The sequence below is a fragment of the Squalius cephalus genome (assembly GCF_949319135.1).
Source record: "Squalius cephalus genome assembly, chromosome: 19".
In the NCBI taxonomy this organism is placed as follows: Eukaryota; Metazoa; Chordata; class Actinopteri; order Cypriniformes; family Leuciscidae; genus Squalius; species Squalius cephalus.
Window position 1 is genome coordinate 19951195 of NC_137140.1, and position 23750 is coordinate 19974944.

A 23750-nucleotide genomic window follows, 5' to 3' on the forward strand; every position below is an offset into this window, starting at 1 on the left:
AACTACGTTTACATCAGTGAGGGTGCTAGTTTATTTATGACTGTTTAGAGTGTACAATTAACCTCTTTAATGCACAGTTTTAGTTTACAAGCGATGTACTATGCTGGTCAATAAAAATGATAATATTAATGAATACTTTTTTAAAACCCTGATCTACCGTGTGTGTTAAAAAATGTCTGTTTTCAACATTTATGATGAATCTTTAAAGGCTTATGAGCAGGTATAGAACAAATTAAAATTTGTCATTTTAATTCAGTATCTTCCATATTATGCAATGATTCCATATTGCAAGCATCTACATTACTCTGTAAGCTTCAATTCTATTACGGAAAATGAATTAAAGTCAGAAAATGCCTTAACACAACTTATGTCATTTTAATACAAGATTGCAAAAATTGTGCACTGTATAAAAATAACAATATCGCTCAACTATACCTGTTGTTTTACACTAACAGTTTGGTTAATTAAATAACTACCAGTGTTATTTAATTAAAGAAACAAAAAAAATAAAGTAGTGGTCACTGGGAACTACAGGTGGTGGGTTAAACCGAGACGTCTTCCTGTTTGAAGATTGTTAAGGCCGCTGGGTTGGCGCTTTCTTTGCTTTGTTCACTGGATAATATGGGGGTTTCCATTTCCTCCACCTTCACTTTTACTGCAATAACTGTTGGAGAGAGAGAGACAGGGAAGCCATGTCAGAACTATATTTAAAAAATAAATGCATTTTATATTTTAAGAAGAAATGCTACATACTTTCGTCCTCAGGTTCAGCCTTTATTTGTAAGATGGGAGCTGTGACGGAGGGTTTGCCTGCCTCTCGTGGTTGATTTGTGACGTTTGGTGCCTCTTGTGGTTGATTCGTCTCTGGATTCTCATTACCCTGAGTAGGCTGGGTTTTAGATGTGCATTTATTTGTGTTTTTCTTTACAAATCTTCGTCCTACAGTGACAAGTACAGAATAGTAAGAGAATGAAGGAAAGATAATGACAACACAATGCAAATCTATTCAAGGGGAATTTTATGAAAGTAACCATCATGTGTTTATCGGTTACACTTTATTTTAAGGTGTCATTGTTAAGTACTGAGTAATATTAAAGGAGAACTCCCGTCAATTTTAACATTGAGCTCATTTTTTTGTAAATTTGGAGTGCTGTCAGTACAGAGAACAACGACAAAAATCGGTGTTGCCTACACCATGTTATCCTCTTTTTAAAATTTGCACCCTGTTGACTTCAATGGGGCAAGTTTTAAACCTGCTTTTAGCCTCTTAACATCCTTGATGTGTCATTACAAGTGCCCAGCCATGTGAGTGATTCCTTCAGAGTGAACACGGTGAATCTGACTGCAGTAGATGTGAAAGATATGAATACAAATGAAGTTAATTCGGCCAGCGCACATACCTGTATTTATTTCCTGTTTTCGGTCGAAGTCCACAGTAGTCGATTGACGAGTTCACGCGCGTGATCATAGGTAGCTAAGCAACAGTGAAGAACTCGACAATAGATTACTGTGGACTTCGACCGAAAACAGGATGTAAATACAGGTATGTGCGCTGGCCGAATTAACTTTATTTTTATTCATATCTTTCACATCTACTGCAGTCAGATTCACCGTGTTCACTCTGAAGGAATCACTCACATGGCTGGGCACTTGTAATGACACATCAAGGATGTTAAGAGGCTAAAAGCAGGTTTAAAACTTGCCCCATTGAAGTCAACAGGGTGCAAATTTTAAAAAGAGGATAACACGGTGTAGGCAACACCGATTTTTGTCGTTGTTCTCTGTACTGACAGCACTCCAAATTTATAAAAAAATGAGCTCAATGTTAAAATTGACCGGAGTTCTCCTTTAAGCAACTACATGTACTTACTATAGGGGTAGGATTAGGATTTGGTTGAGGGTTAGTTGCATGTAATTATGCATAATTTATAGTTATTACTATGTACATATGTAACAAGGACACTGTAAAATAAAGTGTTACCTGTTTATCATACAAAATTTAATATTTATTCTTTAAAGAAGAAACTAAGAATAAAATGAAATAAAACATACTCCTTTTCCCCATAAAAGGTTTTGCCTTTTTGCTTGCGTTCGAGCGTTCCTGGCCCTGAGGTGGTTCTACGCAGAAAGCACAATATAACATGAAAACCACATTTTGGAGTGCATATATGAATACTGTGAGAATTACAATAATCTACCTGGTCCGATGGGTGGCTGCAGCTGGTAGCCAGTGATTTCACACCAGCCCACGGGATAAATTTCAGGGGACTGACAGTCTACCCACTGATCAAACTCAGGCTCCCAGCCATCAAAGTGGAGGAGGAGAAGCCGGCCTACGCAGCGCCTAACAGTGGCCACACACACCAGCCGGGGCTCCATGAGGTCCACTGCCTCTAGCTTCATACCTGGAGTAAAGCCGTGGCCTACATCATCCTGGGAAAGACGTATAAGGAAGGGACCACAAGACCAGCTTAAAAAACATTAAACCCACAGATGCAGTAACACATTTTATGTGGCTCAACTGTCAAAATAAAAGGTTTACCGTGTTGAAAAGTCTTCGTGGAGCAGCTAGAGTTCCTGTTTCTTCTAAATATTTTGCCCATGTGAAAGTAGCATGATCATAACCTGATGAGAAAGTAGACAATATCAACAAATACTGTATGAAATTGCAAATATAGGCTCTTTAGCTTCAATTTTGATTTTTGTTGCAAGAGGACCACTGGAATAATCGGTTGAGCACATTACCAGGAGGTAGAGTAAGAGGGATGTCGTTGCTCTCGCAATATCCAACAGGTAAAATGGCATGTGAGCTGGCATGGTAGCAAAACCAGTCAGAACCGTCACCGATCTCGACACCATCAATGCCTACCATGATGTACCCATCCAGCAACACCTGAGCGATAAGACAAGCCAGGTCAGTGCAATTACTTTCAACAAGGTAGTGTGCAATATTCATTTAAAGTCATAAATAAATAGTGGCGGTGTCGTACCTTACGGACTGATGCAACGCAGATGTTCCCAAGGTTCAGAGGATCAACTGCTTCAAGTTTCATGCCTTCCTCAAAAAACGTATTTCCCAAATAAACGGTCCTCAACTGTTTGCACACAGCAAGGAATTAAACAAACTAGATGATTACGTGACAAGATTTTTAAACTAACATTAACACAAAATTAACAATATTTTAGTTCATGACATACTCGCTAACCTTCTTAAACTGATCTGGCACACTGTTTTGAAGGACTTTACGAAATGCTGGATGGCTACCCATGTTGACATTCACATCTGTGACAGAAAAACCATGCATGACATCATTACAAATAACCTAACGACAAAAATACAGAGTGAAGAATATGGAAAAACAAAAGGTATTTTATTCGCTATTTTATCTCACACAGTTGTTTAGATTTGTTCCACATTTTTTCTTTTTTGGGCCTCCATACAAAAATAATATATATTTTTTTAAATCCTTTTTTTTTTTTTTTAAATGGAGCCCAACACGCAGGGACGGGCAGTATTTATGATACATGCATTTCAAATACATATTTCAAATATAAAATAGTATTTTATAATTTGTATTTGATAGGGTTGATGAAAATGGCTTCATATTTTGTATCAAAATACTTTAGTGTTTTGTATTTTTAAAACACTTTGTAAGAAGTCTACATGATGACATCATAAAAATACGGCCTCTGATTGGTGCCTACTCAGTAGATTGCCCAGACCTGTTGAGATCAGAACAGAAAATGTATCCATATGGAAGAAGGTGGTCAAGGTAAGCAACATGCAGGCTGCCAGCTTTCCATAAATGTTTTGCATAAACTGTAAAATAATGCAATAAATTAAACACCAAGTAACTAAATAAGGATACAATTATGTCTCATTGTTAAACTAACCTTCATCTGGGAGATTACAGGGATATGTGAATATTTTATCTGTTAACTGGTTGCATATGTCAGATTGATTGCATGGCTCGGGAAGAGAAACATTCAAACATAATCAAACATTGTTAATCAACTGAGTCAGTGTAGTGGTTAAGGGATAGTTCAAATAGGCCAATTGATAGAAGGTTTGAGAAGAAATTTCATGCTCCCTTGTAAAAGTATACAAAAATACAGTAGTACAAGAAAACAAAATTCCCTCCCCACGTCCTGTGCGAAGCTCTGTATTCTTCAACTCATGTAAAGCTTTCAGACTATTCATGTTTGTACTGACATTTTGTCTATCTGTGGGTTTCTAGGCTTGACTCAATCCATAAATGCCAGTTTCTTCTCACCTGTATCTTTGACTGAGTGCCCCACTCTTTCAGACCAGCCTACAGGGTGTACTAGAGGACTCTGCGTGTGACACCAGAAATCTGAGAGCACCTCGCCCGAGGGTCCCAGTCCCCCATCCTCATACAGCAGCCTGAGTCGCCCTCCTATGACAGTATCCACCACTGCCAAACGGGTACGGCTCACCTGCGAGCGATCGACCACCTCCACACGAACCCCCTGTCTGAACGGACACCTCAAACTGTCTGCCATCTGAAAAACACAGACGGAAGACAGTTATGCAGCAATTAAAGAAAATCAGATGGCATCAATGGATTACAAATTTTTCATTGCCTTCACCTTGACATGAAAGTCAACAGGAAGTGTGTGTGCTCCAACTAGTCTCTCCATCAGGTAGGATTTCCAGTCTTTAATATGCTGGTGGACCTCTGTAGGACAAAACAATGGTCAAGATTTAGCATTTTTATGGCATTTATACCTAATGACCTACGGTGTAAACATTCACCTTGAGGAGGGACCAGGAGCTTGCTATTCACTGCACACCAGCCTATAGGATGAACATCAGCCGTGCCTATGTTACACCACAGATCATGGCTGTCATCATCCTCAAAACCCTCATAGCGCAGAAGAGCCTTATAGCCTGAGAGAAACACATCACATCATATTAGTCCCAATAATCTAATGTTTTACTAAAATAACATTTATTAAATTTCAAACTACTCTGTATATGTGTAACTATTAAAATCTCTTGGTTTCAATTTACCAATAACTTTCAAAAACCTGTCCAGAGTCATCGGTTTATTGTGGTTACCAGTCTGTTAAACTTGTTACATTCTATTCAGACGGCAACTAAAGACTTGGGTAAAATAAAATAATTATTAAGTATAAATATAATATTCATCTTTTCACACTGAGGACAACTGAGGGACTATTAAAAAAGGTGAAAAAATTAACTGATGCTCCAGAAGGAAACACGACGCATTAAGAGCCGGGGGTGAAAACTTTTGAACAGGATGAAGATTTTTTGTTCTGATTTATGTCAAGATGGAGAGACTCAAGAAGAAGTGACAACATGTAGACAACATTTCTGAATGGTTAGTTGATGAATTTATGTAGCTTGTGTAGTTGTCTTCTAGTCATTGATTAGCATATTCTGTCATGATAATCTATAAATCGAGTTCCAGGGGGCAGGGTTTATGTAAATATTGGGGTTAGTGATGTCACTAACCCGGGAGGAATGTTGTGTAGTCCTTACCAGCCGTTTGTTGTAGTCCTTAAAAAGTGATTTCTTTATAAGAAAATATCTCCCTTTGCTTTGAACTTTGAGCGTCGTAACTTCGCAGATGATGTTTATGCTCAAACAGCAACATTACACACTAACTAAAGTTAAAAAAGTGAAATCATAATCAACCACCCCTTTAATATAAATACAAATAATAAAATATAATATTTATTTGCCGTAGTATTCAGCTGTGGTGGAGGAAACACAAGAGTTTATATACCTGTCAGCTGTACAACAGTGGCGATCCAGTACACCTTACTAGGCAAGGCTGTATGGGTGTTCAAAACCTCCACTTTTAACCCCACATAGATGTCGTCCCATTGAGCGCAGAGTGGTGCCTGTGAAATGGGCAATAATGTATTGACTATTATAATGCAATAAGTATAATGTGAAGGAAATTTACACATCTAGGTAATATCTCATGGTTTACTACATCTATCACATTTATCTATTACAGGTACATTTCCGGAAGGAGAAGTTCGGTGGATAGAAATCACTCACATGTCTGAAGCAGGATACAGGAGCAGCGAGGAAGCCACTTTTCTCAAGGTAACTACCCCAGTCAAATCCAGCCAAAGTAGCTTGGAAGAAGACAGGGCAAAATTACATTTGTAAAGCTCACTGTAGTAAAAAGCGAGAGGGGTTTGTGTGTTTTCTTACCATCTTGTCCAAATGCTCTGCTCTCCTGATGCTGCTCATTGGCCTTTGACTGCGGAGCCTCAGTCTGTGATTTCAGACCCAGTTTGTGTGATGACTTCCTTATGGGCGGCCTTCCCTAAATACAAAGACACAAAACATTTTTATTACTGTTTGAATAAATATGTATATAATTCTATGCCAGAAAATCCCACCTGGAGCCGTGCAAGAATTGAGGCTTTTCTGGAGTTAGATGAGTATGAACGCGAGCAGGACAAACTGCAGAAGCGCTTGGACTTGGAGAAGAAGGTGTTTGTATTGCCACTGGTTCCACACATTTCACATTTAACTGCAGAGACATGACATTGAGTGGGGTTTACATATACGTTTCCATGTACTTGTGTGAGTTCATTAATATAGGGGTTTCTGAATCACCTATTCCATCATTTTCTGAAAGTGTCACAGGATTATTTACACCGTCATCGCTGGAATTTGGCTGATTGTGGTCTGCTCCATCAAATATGTGCTCTTCTCCATCGTTCTGATTGTCATTCATAAATGTCTCGTCCTGTTCATCCTTTTGAAAGAGCAAAGTTATTTATCCATTAATCAAAATGTGTTAAAAATTGTATACATGGCAATGGCAACACTATCAACACTGAAATGAATCTGCAGCAGTCAGGTGGTACAGGTCAGTACTCTTTAAGTTGTTTTTTGTTCATTATTATTGTAAAGTTATTTGCTTTGAGATATGAGGTAGTTTAAAGCCATCTCTCATGAGTGCTCCCTGATGTACGCGTTCATGTATTTTGATGCTTTCAAAGCTAGCCCGATATTGCTAGCCTCTCTGAAAATTACCTAACCTACCTTTAAAGTGTAACTCGCGCCAAAATGCAACCTAGGGTCTTTTTGTGAATCTACCCGAGGCAAACTTTTGTTTAAAAGCATAATTAGGATAGAAACGCCACTTTTAAGATTGACCATATTTCCAGTAGCAGTATTAACATTAAGTGACATGGCTTCTGACGCACAGAAGCCAATGGCACGTCACTATGCGTATTGGCACATCCGGTCTTTATTGTCATGTGCCAGTGGATAGTGCCATGTGTCACTGACATTATCACAACACACTGACACTGACATGACACCTGACTGACACCGAGTCGTGGACCATGTCACCGTATGTTGTGACACCTCCAGTAGTGACTGACAGATTAATCGAGCACCTATACTGATGTAATTGTGACACAAAATCCTAAATAAATATCCTAGTTTTGTGATATTTTTAAATATCAATTAAATGCATTAAAGTCAGTAATATTTTTTCAAACGTGTTATTTGTGTCACGTCTGTATTTGATTGGTATGTGCTGTGCCACCGAATGTTTTGTAATACCAGTGCTACTTTATGTTGCTTATCTCGCAAAGTCACAAACTGCCCATTCTAGGGAAGACACAAAATAAATCTATCATTCGCGCCACCGCGTCTCTCACGCACAGTTTGAAAGCAGCTGAAATCACACTAACAAGTATCTTGCGGGTGTCGTTGATGGATATTGCTTAAATTGGATAGCATCCTCGATGTCGGATTAATTTAGCAAGGTGATCCACGGTGAAGGTAAACATCATGATAACAACTAAGGGGTGACTGGAACTTGTTTACAGGACCCGCTGACTGTGGTCACATTTATGCCACAGTCATTTTGCAAACAGGTTTTTGATTTTTGAACCGTGATTAGCCTAACCTAACCCTAACTAGTTTTTGACTTAATTTAGCATCATGGATAACAGCTAAACCTACCTCTCTGTCCTCCGCCTGACTTATGCCTTTTAGCGCTCTTTTCCTGCGGCTAACAGTGCTAGGGGTGATGGTGCCCTGTGTCGATCTGTCGGTTTGCCCTGCACTGTAGCCAGAAAAGTCAAAGACAGAAGGTGTTGCCTCAGGCTTGAGTCTGTTCGACTTGGTCTTGATCAGTCTACCACTCGAATCAAAAGTGCAGATCTCCTCATAGTCTGATGTTTGGAAGTGGGCACTACAGACCCTAAACCCAGGGGCTGTAGGAGGGCTAGCCCGTTTTAAGGCTGCTAGCCAAGATTGTAGGGCTGCCTTTCTCCGTAGAGGTAACCGATGGTAATGGATGTTCAGGCCCGCTGCTTTTGTCCTGTACAATTCATGGTGGCAGCCGGGGACAATGCAATAAGACCCCCCTCTCGATCTGTTGTGCTCTTGAGATGCCATTTTGCTGGAGCTGTCAAGGTAGCCTATCATGCCAGTGACGTCACGACCGTTGAAGCTCAAGATGGCTGCGCCCTAGTAACAAAACAACAAACTAACATCACTGTTTTCCCCCTTGTAACTACTTCAGCAGTTTTAAGTGTCCTACCACAAATAACAATGATAACACATCTGTTATATCACCTTTACTTCCTATTTCGTTTCAGTTCCCCTTTATTGTTAATACCGCCTCTCCGTATTTTCGTTTTCGGTCAAATTGCCTTTTGAATGGGAGTGCTAGGGGCACTACTATAGCATCAAAATCGCTATTTTTAAAACACTAAGAAGGCTCGACGCAACATGAAACTTTGCTCGAAGTATCACCAGGGGCTCTACACATTAACTAGAGCATTGAGAACATTGTTTGTGTACACAGAGTTGACTAAAAAGAAAGGTTTTGAACAACTCACTGTAGCTGTTGTTGTTGTTTCCGGCCACGGCATTTTGTCAGTCAAAAATAGTAAATCTCCTAATGCGAGATCCATAGGACCTCCATAGGAGGAAATGTCATGAAGTTGTAATTTCAATGAAAAGCATGATAACTTAGCCACTTAATTTCACAACATGCTGAGCTTTGGTAAATCAAAATTACATTACTACTGTCCTTTATTGACATCATGGGAATCTTGGTCAGCCGTGCAAGATTGTAGGGCTCAGCATGAGCAATAATAAGCACAACCATACCCTATCCCCCACCCATTTCAACATGGCTCCTATTGTAACACGTCCAGGTTAGGCTACCTGTGCAACTCACAAGACCCCCAAAAGTAACCAAAAGTGCATTACCTCCACTCTTTCTGCAGCAACTTGTAGGCCTACAGCTCTTGGAATAGCATTTTCCCTCAAAAACGATCTCTTTGGTATTCCTTTTGTTGTAGGCACCTTGAAGTCGCCATCGTCAAAGTGGTCACTACAGATTCTGAAGTCCTTCTGTCTTAGCGTCTGGGTCGGCGTGTTGATGTCTACTTGCAAAACAAGCAGCCACCTATTTAGTATATCCCTTGTGCACCGAAACGGCAGTCGGTGAAACGTTTCTGGGATGTTTCTTTTCATCTTCTTTTCACACCCAGGAAAAGCACAAAAACGAACCATCTTGATTTACGCTAAAAGACAAGCCTGTCTCTTGCAAGTCTCCTGCATTCTAACCTCACTCGCGTAATTCGGCAACAAAGTTTCACGCGAGAGTTTACGTCAGCTAAGATTACATTATTTAGACTGATATATTGAATGAAACCCCTTGTTTATTATTAATATTTGAATAGATATTGTATGAGCTAAGTGGCTAAGTTATCATGCTTTTCATTGAAATTACAACTTCCTGACATTTCCTCCTATGGAGTCAGTTCATTCCCATTCGGAATTTCGAATCGCATTTCGAAAACGAAAATACGGTCAATCTTAAAAGTGGCGTTTCCATCCTAATTATGCTTTTAAACGAAAGTTTGTCTCGGGTAGATTCACAAAAAGACCCTAGGTTGCATTTTGGCGAGAGTTACCCTTTAAGCAAATGCCCTCATTGAAAAGTTTTTGGCAGAATATGTAAGTTTATCCACACAGCTTAAACATTTAAAGAAAACAAAGGGAAAGGCTATCTTGTACTAATTACTTTATCTACAGTATTTGTGCAATTCTTGCTAACTTCCTGACCAGTGATTTATGGGTAAAATGTTTGCCCAGGAGTGTACATTTCAAAATATATTTATCTAGTTATTTAATATTGTAATAATATTTCACAATATTGCTGTTTTCACTGTATTTTTGATCAAATAAATTCAGCCATGGTGAAAATCTTGATTATTCTAAAAGGCTTTTTCAAGACACTCACTGATGCAGACTGTTGAGGTTCAGTGGTCACTCTGGGTTTCCTTCTCGTACTGCATGGTGGTCGGATAAAAACAGTCGGGACAGCTCCCTCCTTCAGTCTCAGCCCTTTAAATCCCATTGTCTTTGCAACGGAATAAGACTTCGGATCAAAGCAGTCCCTGCTGAAGTGCTCAGAGCATAAATGGGAGTACGTCTTGGCGACCCAAGTTTTGCGGGTCTTCTGGACCTGTTTCTCCCATTTGCGGAACTCCACTGGGTCTTTGGGAAATCTGAACATTGAGACATTCTGCCCGCTGAACTTCCCACAGCCATAAGCAACGCATTTGTTGGGCATTTGTAATTTTTTTATATGAGGTCCTCAGCGTCTTCGGGAATGCAGTCTGCAGCAGGCTCCAAAAGTTGACTGCGAATAACGTTTAGAAGCAATAAACTACTTGAATATTTCCACCAAATAATAACATTATACCACATGGTTTACTGTTACTCGCACTCATTAAATGGTGCAAGCATATAAACAAAGCTATGAAGAACATTAGAGAGTTCTGTATAAATGGTCAAATATGACTAATACAGACGAAGATTCAAAGCAATTATATGAACGTTGTGTGTAAAAGAAAGCATTTCTTACCTTCTTTATCTCTTAGAAAATCCAGTGTTCAGTGGTTTGCTCATCGTTAACAGCGCATTAGCGCCATCATCCGGACTGGAGAACTAGATATTATATTCCAAAATGGCTTTATTATACATGTCTGATTTTATAAGATGGTTGTTTGTTATACGATGTGATTAGTAGAACGCTTAACCACACAGTGAACAATTTATATGTATTTAAATATACATCAATATACACATATATTGAAATATACATCACTGACACTGTATGGTTCCATGGTGTAATGGTTAGCACTCTGGACTCTGAATCCAGCGATCCGAGTTCAAATCTCGGTGGAACCTGTGTTTTCCATTTTTGTGAGGTAAAAACAAATCAAGTAAGTTTTATTGTATAGTGCGTTTCACAATGCTTAGTTACAAATTTTGTACAAATATACTTTTATTTTATTTTTTTGTTTACTGTTTTAAGATAGGCTACAAATAGACTACACAGCAAATCTTGCTGCAAGTTCATTAAATATTTCATTTTTCCTATAGAAAACAATTGAAAAAATAGTTTGGATAACTATGAGCTAGATGTGTTTTGAGGGCCTCATATGGCCTATTACACTGTAAAATCCAACAGTGATTCTAACTAACACTTTTTAGTTAACTTTACTTAAAGTCTTAAGTCATTTTTACTAGTGTACAAATCTAGTATTCTGCACTATTCACATACTATGCTTTGTTTTACTAAGAAAACCCAAGTTAAGATTAAGTGATTGGTTTGAGTGTGGTTTTTGAGGCGGGGAAAATCTTAATGGACTTTTCACCCATTTCCTCCACTTCTGCAGTTATTTTTCTCTGTTTGCATTCACTCATTTCCCAAAGTCATCTTGAATGTTGAAATTTTAATCCAACTGAAAAATTTGAGAGAACATCGCACAAGCTGACTTCATAAATTGATGTTGATTTTCCTAAAATGTTTTTAGTCACCATTATGGCGATTAGTGATCCCTTTGGTTGGGCACTTGGAACTTAATTTATACTATTGTAATTCTCTTCCCATTGATGCAGCGATGCAATAAGAAATCAGTTATTGGGTTCAAAGGAAGAGAAGTGTGTATATATATACATACATATACAGTGAGGAAAATAAGTATTTGAACACCCTGCTATTTTGCAAGTTCTCCCATTTAGAAATCATGGAGGGGTCTGAAATTGTCATCGTAGGTGCATGTCCACTGTGAGAGACATGATCTAAAAAAAAAAGGAGGAACAACCTCCTTCCCTCAGTTAGAGCATTGAAGATGGGTCGAGGCTGGGTCTTCCAACATGACAATGACCCGAAGCACACAGCCAGGATAACCAAGGAGTGGCTCTGTAAGAAGCATCAAGGTTCTGGCGTGACCTAGCCAGTCTCCAGACCTAAACCCAATAGAGAATCTTTGGAGGGAGCTCAAACTCCGTGTTTGCAGCGACAGCCCAGAAACCTGACTGATCTAGAGAAGATCTGTGTGGAGGAGTGGGCCAAAATCCCTCCTGCAGTGTGTGCAAACCTGGTGAAAAACTACAGGAAACGTTTGACCTCTGTAATTGCAAACAAAGGCTACTGTACCAAATATTAACATTGATTTTCTCAGGTGTTCAAATACTTATTTGCAGCTGTATCATACAAATAAATAGTTAAAAAATCATATATTGTGATTTCTGGATTTTTTTTTTCGATTATGTCTCTCACAGTGGACATGCACCTACGATGACAATTTCAGACCCCTCCATGATTTCCAAGTGGGAGAACTTGCAAAATAGCAGGGTGTTCAAATAATTATTTTCCTCACTGTATATATATATATATATATATATATATATATATATATATATATATATATATATATATATATATATATATGAAGAGTTCAGATGCAAAAGCCTCTAAGTGCCATCTGAAATTTTCTTCTAGAATGATCATTTTTATCAAGCTTGTATATTTAAATTCAGTAATTTCACTTAAATGGCAATGAAAATTACCTATTAGTTGACATTTAAGTGTAATTACTGAACTTAAATATACAAGCTTGATAAAATTATCATTCTAGAAGAAAATTTCAGATGGCACTTAGAGGCTTTTGCATCTGACCTCTTCATATATATATATATATATATATATATATATATATATATATATATGAATGAATGATGTATAACATAACTATATTTTATGTCAATTAATAATCTTTTATAATTTTGTTGCTAACACTTATGTCCTAAACACCTTGTGACACTTTTAATTGGGTTTATATAATCCCTCTATATTTGTGACAATCTTGCAATTGATCATACTTGAGTCACACAGACTTCAACATTCAGCCTGCAAAACACAACAATGGTACCAATTATGTTTTATTTAAAGTAAATTATCAAGTACTCTCTACAGTTCTTTTTTTAGTTACTAGAACTCTTGTGTAAGTGAACTATACTAACTAAGCATTTGTCAGTATCACATACTATTCCTATTTCACTTTACTTGTTTTTTTTTAAAGGCAATCGGTTTGCATGCTTTTTTTAAGTAAGTCCAACTAATTAGATTTTACAGTGTAATAAACATTTATGCCAATGTGCCAGTATAGCCAACTTGGCTCATTTTCAACTGTAGTCCCTGGGCAGGTGTAATGTCAGATAAAATACATTAAAACAAATCAACAATACTTATACATACAGTAGACCACATTGCATAAGAATACATAAAGTAGATTAAAACAAGAACATCCATCCATCCATCCATCTTCTACCGCTTATCCGGGACCGGGTCGCGGGGGCAGCAGTCTAAGCAGGGATGCCCAGACTTCCCTCTCCCTAGACACTTCCTCCAGCTCTTCCGGGGGGACACCGAGGCGTTCCCAGGCCAGCCGGGAGACATAGTCTCTCCAGCGTGTCCTAGGTCTTCCCCGGGGTCTCCTCCCGGTGGGACATGCCCGGAACACCTTCCCGGGAAGGTGTCCAGGAGGCATCCGGAAAAGATGCCCGAGCCACCTCAACTGACCCCTCTCGATGTGGAGGAGCAGCGGCTCTACTCTGAGCTCCTCCCGAGTGACCGAGCTTCTCACCCTATCTCTAAGGGATCGCCCAGCCACCCTGCGGAGAAAGCTCATTTCGGCCGCTTGTATCCGGGATCTTGTCCTTTCAGTCATGACCCACAGCTCATGACCATAGGTGAGAGTAGGAACGTAGATTGACCGGTAAATCGAGAGCTCAGCTCCTTCTTCACCACGACAGACCGGTACAGGGACCGCATTACTGCAGAAGCTGCACCGATCCGTCTGTCAATCTCCCGTTCCATCCTTCCCTCACTCGTGAACAAGACCCCAAGATACTTGAACTCCTCCACTTGAGGCAGGAGCTCTCCACCAACCTGAAGCGGGCAAACCACCCTTTTCCGACTGAGAACCATGGCCTCGGATTTGGAGGTGCTGATTCTCATCCCAGCCGCTTCACACTCGGCTGCAAACCGTCCCAGTGCATGCTGGAGGTCCTGGTTTGATGAGGCCAGCACGACAACATCATCCGCAAAGAGCAGAGATGAAATCGTGTGGTCCCCAAACCTGACCCCCTCCGGCCCCTGGCTGCGCCTAGAAATTCTGTCCATAAAAATTATGAACAGAGCCGGCGACAAAGGGCAGCCCTGCCGGAGTCCAACATGCACCGGGAACAAGTCTGACTTACTGCCGGCAATGCGAACCAAGCTCCTGCTCCGGTCGTACAGGGACCGGATAGCCCTTAGCAAAGGGCCCCGAACCCCATACTCCCAGAGCACCCTCCACAAGATGCCGCGAGGGACACAGTCGAATGCCTTCTCCAAATCCACAAAGCACATGTGGATTGGTTGGGCAAACTCCCATGAGCCCTCCAGCACCCTGTAGAGGGTATAGAGCTGGTCCAGTGTTCCACGACCGGGACGAAAACCACACTGTTCCTCCTGAATCCGAGGTTCTACTATCGGCCGGATTCTCCTCTCCAGTACCCTGGCATAGACTTTCCCAGGGAGGCTGAGAAGTGTGATCCCCCTATAGTTGGAGCACACCCTCCGGTCCCCCTTCTTGAAAAGAGGGACCACCACCTCGGTCTGCCAGTCCAAAGGCACTGTTCCCGACCGCCACGCGATGCTGCAGAGGCGTGTCAGCCAAGACAGCCCCACAACATCCAGAGACTTGAGGTACTCAGGGCGGATCTCATCCACCCCCGGTGCCTTGCCACCGAGGAGTTTCTTGACTACCTCGGTGACTTCAGCTTGGGTGATGGACGAGTCCGCCTCCGAGCCCTCAGCCTCTGCTTCCTCAATGGAAGACGTGACGGCGGGATTGAGGAGATCCTCGAAGTATTCCTTCCACCGTCCGGTGATATCCCCAGTCGAGGTCAACAGCTGCCCACCTCCACTGTAAACAGCATTGGTAGGGCACTGCTTCCCCCTCCTGAGGCGCCGGACGGTTTGCCAGAATCTCTTCGAGGCCGACCGATAGTCCTTTTCCATGGCCTCACCGAACTCCTCCCAGGCCCGAGTTTTTGCCTCCACAACCACCCGGGCTGCAGTCCGCTTGGCCCGTCTGTGCCCATCAGCTGCCTCAGGAGTCCCACAAGCCAGCCAGGCCCGATAGGACTCCTTCTTCAATGCGGAATCTAGCTCTAGGGACAAATAATACAAGAACAGCAAAACATAAAACAAGGCAAAGCATGCTTCAGGTGATTTGAAATAGCTACAAAGTATGGACACCCACTTGATTGTCTTTTAACCATGATTTTAAGTTAATTTTAAATGACCAATATGAATCACAGTCTCTGATAAACATAGGCAAACTGTTCCATGTGCGAGCTGCTCTTACTGAAAAAGATGACTGTCCAAAGGCAGTTCTCCTCATTTGTATTACACAATCCCCTCTTACCACAGACCAGTGTGTCTAACAACAGTTGTTTTCTGCTTTATAAAAGCAGTAAGTGGGGTGGGGGGCCAAGCCATGTAAAATTTTATAGACAAGACAAGCATCTGTAAATTTGATGAGATTATCCCAGGTCATTCAATTATGTTTTTTTTAGGCTGTAACAGTGGTGATAGGTATTTGGCTTCCTATCCAGCATATGACTGTAAGAAATTATTACAAGTCAAATGCATCTGAGAAAGTCTATGGCCCACTGAGCAGTTTTTGCAAAGTCAGGGAATTTCCATTAAACAACTGATGGCTGTGAAAGACCAAGGAAGATATCAAGACCATTATTAAGAGGTGTGAAATAAATGTCACTTGGAGGCCTCTTGCCTCTGGGAAAGAGTTGATTGTCCTTGGAAAATTTTACATAATGTTATCTTGCCTCTGAGAAAGGGTTGACCATAGGATTCCACAATTAGAGAGAAAGACGAGAGAAGTAAAACTTAATTGTGGGAAACAGGAGGGGTGAATCTTACCAGAAAATGAAGTCACTTGGTTATTGCGACATAACAGAAAAGAAAAATGTATGAGAATGGCACTTTGGCCAGACAAATTCAGATGTCCTGCAGGCATCTCGGCTTTGTTCTTATTTTGACTTCTGGAACACCTCTTGAGCTTCATTCGCAAGAATGACTTTTCTCCACAACACCAGCAAACTGACTGTAACATTTCCCCTCTTATTAGTGATCAAATGTGAATTCATTATTTAAAAAAAATTAAAATTATACTTATACAAATTCAGTATTACCAGGCAGCTGTACTGCTGAAATCACTGACTGTTTCTGTATATGCAGCTCCTCCTTTCTACTCAGCTGAACTGCGTCAGCAATGAGGTTAACATTACTAACACTTCTATAAGTGAAAAGGTACATTTCCTTATATTCAATATATTACAGTTCATTCACAGCTGCATGCTCGCACAAGTTCTCAAAATGGCAGGAAATTAACTAATTTGAATGTTTCCTTTGTACGCAGAAATCCCGTCAACCTGTGAAGGCCTTGTCGACGTGACAGCCATCGGCACAGATCCTCAGCAAAGACCACGAGAACCAGACAGGTCCTCCGCACAGACCATACGGCCAGCTTCGGCTCCATACCAGCGTGATGAATCCGATCTTCAAGCAAAAGGAAATGGATGAAATATTTGAATGCTACCGATCCAAAATCTGATTTCTGACTTGTGATGCAGCCTGAATCATAATCACACCGTGTTCATTCGTTGGCCAGAGGAGAATGGCCCCCCTGACTGAGCCTGGTTTCTCCCAACGTTTTTTTTTCTCCATTCTGCCTTGATAGAGTTTGGGTTTCTTACCACTGTCGGCTTGCTTAGTTGGGGATACTTAATATTCAACCATATTATTGATTTGACTGCACTGACACTATTGGAGGAGAACTGAACTGAGCTGGACGATGACATCACTGTTTTCTGCAGAATGCTGAATAGATGAAATGAACTAATTCAGTATTTGATGATCTTTACAACGGAACTGAATCAACACTGAACTGACTTCAGCTGAACAATGACACTTTTCTTTTAGCGCATGCTGTAGAGCCGAAATGAACTGTTTGCATGATTTAATCATTTTCCTGTTATAAAGCTGCTTTGAAACAATCTGTATTGTATAAAGCACTTTATAAATAAAGGTGACTTGACTTAACTATGTTAAAGTCAGCATGAAAAGGAAGTTGCAATAGTCTTTTCTTTTCTATCATGACATATTTCCTGTGAAACAGCTTCTCGAACAAGAAAAAATGTTGTGCGGGACTTGATTGTGTCTGTTCTTGACTTGGCTGTTTCTATGATCTCATGTGAGTGACAGGTTGCACCGCCCTGATGAAAATGCACAACTGGGGGGGGGGGGGGGGGGGGGGGGGATTTGAGTAATTTTGATTGAAGATTAGGGGCTCATGGATTAAAATAATAATAATGATGTGCACAGATAAATCATATATAGGCCTATTATAAATTCTGCAATATTCCATAAAAAGCAAGAATAGTCTATTTTGATTTCATGGCTGTTTTAAATTGAAGCAGTACGTTTTATGTGAAGTTTTTTGATCAAACGTCTTTTGGCCATCCATGTTTTTCTAAAGGTCATATATGTAGGCCTATAGCCCACTCACTACACCAGGGCAGTATCATTTTGTCCCAGACCCCATTAATTTTAGCACTGGCCCTGAACACTGGTGTACGACTCCCAGAAGTTGTATAGCACCATCCAATCACATTAAAACTGGCAAATTCTTGCCATTTTTGTGAGCGGTATGTCAGGCAGTCAGTGAATGGACAGTGGGTCAGCGGTGGGTGTGCTGTTTGAGGTAACCATAACCTTGAAAAGTAACCTTAGTACCTTAAAAAGAGCAAGGGTAAAGACTGCCAAGATGCATAGTGGGGTCATGAAATCTGAGTAAAAAAAAACAACAAAAAAAAACATGATTTTAATCATAGATCGCCAAACTCAGAAGCAATGTTATGTGTCCTTTAGGACTATGAATAACTGTCCTGCAATAATTGTCAGAAAAGTTCCCAAAAGGTGATTTGCCTATTTTTAGGCAGATTGTTAGGCCTATAACCACTTCTTCCTTTCATCTAATATATTGATAAAAAATTGTATTTGCTCTGGATTGACTGAATTTGCTTCATTTTGTCTTAAATGTCTTAAAAACAATTTCAATAGCAAATCACTTTCATAAAATAAAGCATTGGGGAGCCTTTTCAATCCAAACCTCTCCAAAACACTTTCAATTCTTTGTTAAAAGTAAAGTATAGAAAAACATTATGAGGATAAAATTTGCCTGCTGTATTATTGCTGGCCAATGATAAATCAAAAGCAATGTGACATTCAGTTCCTCCTACAAAGGCTGATCTAGAAAGTCATTTGCCAATAATTTAAAATGGCAATCTGTTTAAGAATTATATAATAGTCATAATAATCATTAATAATTAATGTTAATGATCATATTTATTCAAACTATTTAACACAATTTGTATCATAGCTGTCATTCAACTGGGTACAACAACCTCAATTTAAAAAGACGAGTAGGCCTTAAATATTTGCCCCCGTGGTTTCACAGAGGCTTAAGACTAGTCCCAGACTAAAATGCATGTTTGAGCTGTTTTAACTGAAAGCAACTTGCACTGACACATCTTAAAATATGTCAGTGCCATTGTTTTGTCTCAAGATGCACACTAGTAAATTTTTTTTTTCTAAGGCATGTTTATAAAAGCTACTTAAATCTCCTAATTAACTAAGGTCTAATACTGGCTTAATCTAAGCCCTGTCTGTGAAACCGGGCCATAAAGGTTTAATAGTTCATTGGCGCGTTCGTCGACCCAAGAAGGTTCTTGCGTAAAGACTAAAAATGAACAAATTATTGTAAAGATAAATTGACCGATATATAGAAGAATGTTGTTACAGAATAAGGTAGTTTTATTTTCAACATTTCAATGCAATTCTTGAATCAGTAAATCAAATCAAATTCTTAAATCAGTTCTTGGCTTTGTTTTTTTGCACATTGCCTAATAAGTTAAAACACTAATCAAAGTGGGATATTGTTGGTTATTTGTTCCTCTTTTTAAAGAAGCTTGTTTCAAGCAATTGCATCTAATAACTAAATCCTGATCAACAGTGTAAATCTAGTATAAGATTTTAGTGACTTTTGAAAATTTCCCATTAAAACGTGAAAGGTGTATTTTCATACCAAATTTATTCTAATAAGCTAATAAGTCTGTAATGAAAACATTTTCAGGAACTAAAATAACAACTGACATTTGTGAAAATTAAAATTCACTTATTGACACGATTTAACTTCCATTTGATATTGACAACCTCATCCGACTCGGTCTACAAAACACACCTCTGTTGCGAACAGACATGACAGACGAGCAAAATTATTTCAAATACATCATCGCTCAATCCTGTAACTCTTGACGGGACTAGATGAGTTCTTGTAGAGCCGCTGCGAGTGTCTTTTTTATCCTTTCTTGCCGAGCCGACTCCCCCTACCTCCTCCTCCGCTTGCAGAATTGTATAAAGAACAAAAATCGGACAGGGGAGGGGGGTTGATACGCTGAAGCTGAAATCGAGAGGCGAACCCAGGAAAGAGGAGTATTTTGTACACGGGACTTTCCCCCCCTTCGTCCCTAAAAAGGAGGGGGAAATGTCATATTTTTAAAAGCGATATTTTTAAAATCGAGGATTACGAATAGGCTTACGCGCCTATCTCTGAGGATATATATTTTAAATCGTTAAAAAATATGGCCGAGAACGTTCTGGACCCTGGCCCGCCTTCATCCAAGAGGCCTAAACTGTCCTCCCCGGCACTATCTGCCTCAGCCAGCGATGGAAACGGTAAATATTTATTGTGTTTAATTTTCACGATACCGAGATATTTGATTCACCGATTGCTTGTTTTGTATGTACCGTTGCACACTCAATGCGTTTAAGCGGGGAATGTTTTTTTCCTCTTAGTTTTGTCACAGGCTAGCAAGCTCAGGCTAGTTTGGGAAGCTAACGACGTCGTATCCGCACGAGACTTAGCTTTAGCTTGTCATTCCAGCTAGGTTAGCATTAGCGCTTCTCCGATCGCTGTTGGGATTCACTCACAGCGGCAGACCAGCACACGCTGTCCCTCAGCCTGGGTCTGTGCTTAGTGTCAACTGGTGTAAATGTAAAACTGACGGGTGCAATGAAAAACATAATAGTTCTACGGTGGCAATAACAGTAGTTGAATTTGTTGTTTGTTTTCAGTGAAATATCAGTTTCGGTTTGGTTCTCACTTGCAAAGAGTTTGGATCACTTCTTCAATTATAATTACAACGTACTAAGTTTTACACAAAAAAAAATTAACAATAACTAGACAATGGCTACTGAAAGCTATGTCTTGACATTTCATCAGTGCTCCATAATTTACTAATAATCGTCAGTGATTAACATGAATTAGCCTGCTAAACTGTGAGTCAATCAACTTGAAAACTTTCTGACTGCACTCAAACACTGTTGTTTTCATAAACTGCCCTTGTGCAACGAGCACAACTCATTGCGTTTTCATCAACATAATATTCTGTTCTCTTTAACGTTAATAAATGTGATTAATATTGGTTAGCTAGCTGGTCAGCTAATAACAGACTGATGCTGAAGGCCCGCACAACAACTCCCTGCCATTGTTAGCTAGATGCTTATTAACTCATTCCTCATTATTTTAAGGTCCTGAGTCTTTTTCACTGGGTTTAGATGAATTCGTGAACTCGTTTATGGAGCTTGAATTGACTTCACGATTGTGTGATTTGGAGGATACAAATGTACTTGTGTTGTGTTATAGTGAGTTCGCTTGCTGGCTCAAATAGCCCTTCGTGCGTCGGTCATTTTTTTTTTTCGGATCTTGATTTCCATTGTTCAGCCATAACAAAACTGACGAACCTGTCTCTTAAAAACAAACCATAAAACATTTAATGCTTGGCGATGCGAATTATTATCATATAGGCTTCCTGTTGTTTCTTATTAAATGTTAAAGCTTCGAGTTATTATACTTGCACGTATCTTCAAAAGCGAACTACGTTCCCTTTGTTGATGTCTCATGTTTTCAACCTTTTGTTCAAAATCGAGTTTGATCCGGTTCTGACACTAAATGGAGTTTATTAAGTTGCACAAATGCAAATGCATCAGAGTCTTACGGTTTTCATACACAGTATGCTTGGCGTCAAATTGTTTTGTCTGTGGAGTGAATGTGTCGTCTCTATCAAAGCTTCTGCACTTCATTTTAAGACCAGCACAATTTCATGGGCAAATTGACCATTTTCACCTGTTTTACCAATGGCTGATTTGTTGGAGGAGACAATGCTATATTTTTCAATAAAGTGTGCATACATGTATGTTAGGAAATTACATGTTGTTCTTGTTTAGTTTTTTTTTTTAAACTTTTGAATGGATGCAAATGGTGATTGCAGTACTTCCTAAAAGAAGAATCTAAATAGTGACTACATGAATACTTCACATCATAATTCAACAACATCTCTCATCTTTGTTTGGCTCCCTGTCAAACCACAGCCTGCCATTAAATGCAAGTCATTAATAGGGATGCGCCGATGATCAGGGCCGATTATATCCTGTCAATAAAATGGAGGCGGAATTTTGTTGAATTGTTTAACGTGACAATAATGCATTAACAGTTTAAAAAATGGCGACGTTAAAGCAGGCTCTATTTGATCCTATGAAACATCTGTAGTTCAAGCCAGTTCAAGACGATTTTTCCCTACACCAAACATTAATTGTAGAGCGTCTTCCATACAATAATCCCAAAGAGCTTTGTGCTTTTTTTTTTTTATTGATAAGAAACAAAGTCTCAGCTTTCAAATTCTGTCCATTTTATTAGGGCTGTGCGATTAATCATGATTGTTTTTTTATTTTGGTTTCCAACGATTATGAAAACATGATGATTAACGTAAAAAAACAATTATTGTACCGCTGCCGCTGTCTATATTTAATGTACACAACAAGATTACTTCAAATTTTATTAGTTTATTAAATTTCTATAGGATATTATTTATCTGAATACCACTGTTAGTACATCTTACTGAAAAACTTAAAGGGTTAGTTTACCCAAAAATTAAAATTCTGTTAAGATATTTTTGATGAAATATGAGAGCTGGCTCACTTCTTCATAGGCTGCTAGGTAATCGATATCTGCCATCCCAGAAAAGTTAGTAAAGACAATGTTTAAAATAGTCCAAGTGACTACAGTGGCTCAACCTTAAGTTTATCAAGTGACGAGAATACTTTTTGTGCGCAAAAAAAACAAATATATCGACTTAATTCAACTATTAATTTTCTTCTGTGTGGGCCTCTGAGTGAGTTCACGTAGTGTAACAGCGCAGCGCTTCTGTGTTGTACATCAGAACGTAGGCTCACTATTGGCCAGCTGCATCACACACATGATCAGCGTCGGCCAATAGTGAGCCTACGTTCTGACGTAACCTAGTATTAATTTTTGCTGAAGTATCGACAACTGTGAAATTTCACATATATTTCAAATTACTCGTATGAAATAAGACTTTGATCATATCACCCACCAATATTTGTGTTGTTAAATAAGCGTGATTTCAAAATTGACCAAAATAATCGTGATCATGATTTTTGTCATAATCAAGCAGCCCTACATTTTATCACAAAATTCAATCAATAAATGCCGTTTTGACGATCTTAAATGTGATGTGATCGATGTAGCGATGTGACAAGCGGCAGCGCGAGTCTGCTCTTTCACTTTAATACAAGTTATACCATGAAAAAACATGCATGAACATAAAAAGATGTGTTGAAAGATACAGTACAACTTACCGAAATGCATCATGTCTCATGTAATCGCTCAGTGTTTCAACTGCGGAAAGATGTCAGTAAAACAGCTTGTGGACAATGCTGATAGAAAGTGTTCACGATGTTCTCTTTGATTTCATATTGAATGACAAATTACCATGTCAAAATTCTTCTGATGAGAGAATTTTTGGAGTCCTTTTTTATTCATCTCAGCTGCCCATGCTCGATATTCATGCTCTCGCTTAACAGCCGTTAACACCAAGAACAGTAACTATAAAGATGTCCACACCAATGTATGATAACATTCTGCTTCTAATAAGTGTGCACTGCAGTTGTTGTCTGCAACTTTAAATGCTCAAGCTTTTTAAAAATCTGGTACTTTACAAATTCTGATTTGCTGTCAAGGTTTTTATTGTTCATCAGTCAGTCAGTCTTAGTTTTCGGTAGCAAATTAGGCTAATCTACGTTTTTATGTAACTGGTTTAAAAAAGCTATCAACAGTTGTAAAGAAAAAAAAAAAGATGTCTAACTTGTAAGACTAGTATTAGAGATTTATGCAACCAGCCCCAGAGATGTCAAAGAGTT

The 23750-nt window shown here is 39.4% G+C and overlaps 2 protein-coding genes across 10 annotated transcripts in view; one reads left to right on the plus strand and one right to left on the minus strand.

Annotated features, from left to right (window-relative positions):
- Window positions 1-342: 342 nt before the first annotated feature.
- Window positions 343-10973, minus strand: l3mbtl2 (L3MBTL histone methyl-lysine binding protein 2). 3 transcript variants are annotated; one of them, XM_079851889.1, is made up of 19 exons: window positions 10917-10973; window positions 10290-10691; window positions 7991-8500; window positions 6626-6767; window positions 6406-6539; window positions 6215-6329; window positions 6056-6135; window positions 5775-5892; window positions 4778-4912; window positions 4612-4700; window positions 4275-4524; window positions 3207-3283; window positions 2991-3095; window positions 2746-2893; window positions 2543-2625; window positions 2199-2433; window positions 2053-2118; window positions 754-939; window positions 343-664 (listed from the first exon to the last, which is right to left on the minus strand). In XM_079851889.1, exons 2-19 carry the CDS (start codon window positions 10620-10622, stop codon window positions 543-545), a joined length of 2928 nt encoding a protein of 975 aa, XP_079708015.1. In that variant the 5' UTR covers window positions 10623-10691; window positions 10917-10973; the 3' UTR covers window positions 343-542. The 3 variants fall into 3 exon arrangements, with proteins under 3 accessions (XP_079708015.1, XP_079708017.1, XP_079708016.1); XM_079851891.1 differs by lacking the exon at window positions 7991-8500; XM_079851890.1 differs by lacking the exons at window positions 10290-10691; window positions 10917-10973 and adding an exon at window positions 9251-9799.
- Window positions 10974-19709: 8736 nt separating this feature from the next.
- The window catches only part of ep300a (EP300 lysine acetyltransferase a), a 29519-nt gene continuing 25478 nt past the window's right edge, over window positions 19710-23750 (plus strand). For 2 of the 7 annotated variants that reach the window (XM_079850498.1, XM_079850501.1), the window contains exon 1: window positions 19710-20207. In XM_079850498.1, coding sequence (XP_079706624.1) covers window positions 20114-20207 — 94 coding nt within the window. In that variant the 5' untranslated portion in view covers window positions 19710-20113. The remainder of the gene's footprint in view (window positions 20208-23750) is intronic. The other 5 variants (XM_079850496.1, XM_079850500.1, XM_079850499.1 and 2 more) reach the window with 3 other exon arrangements.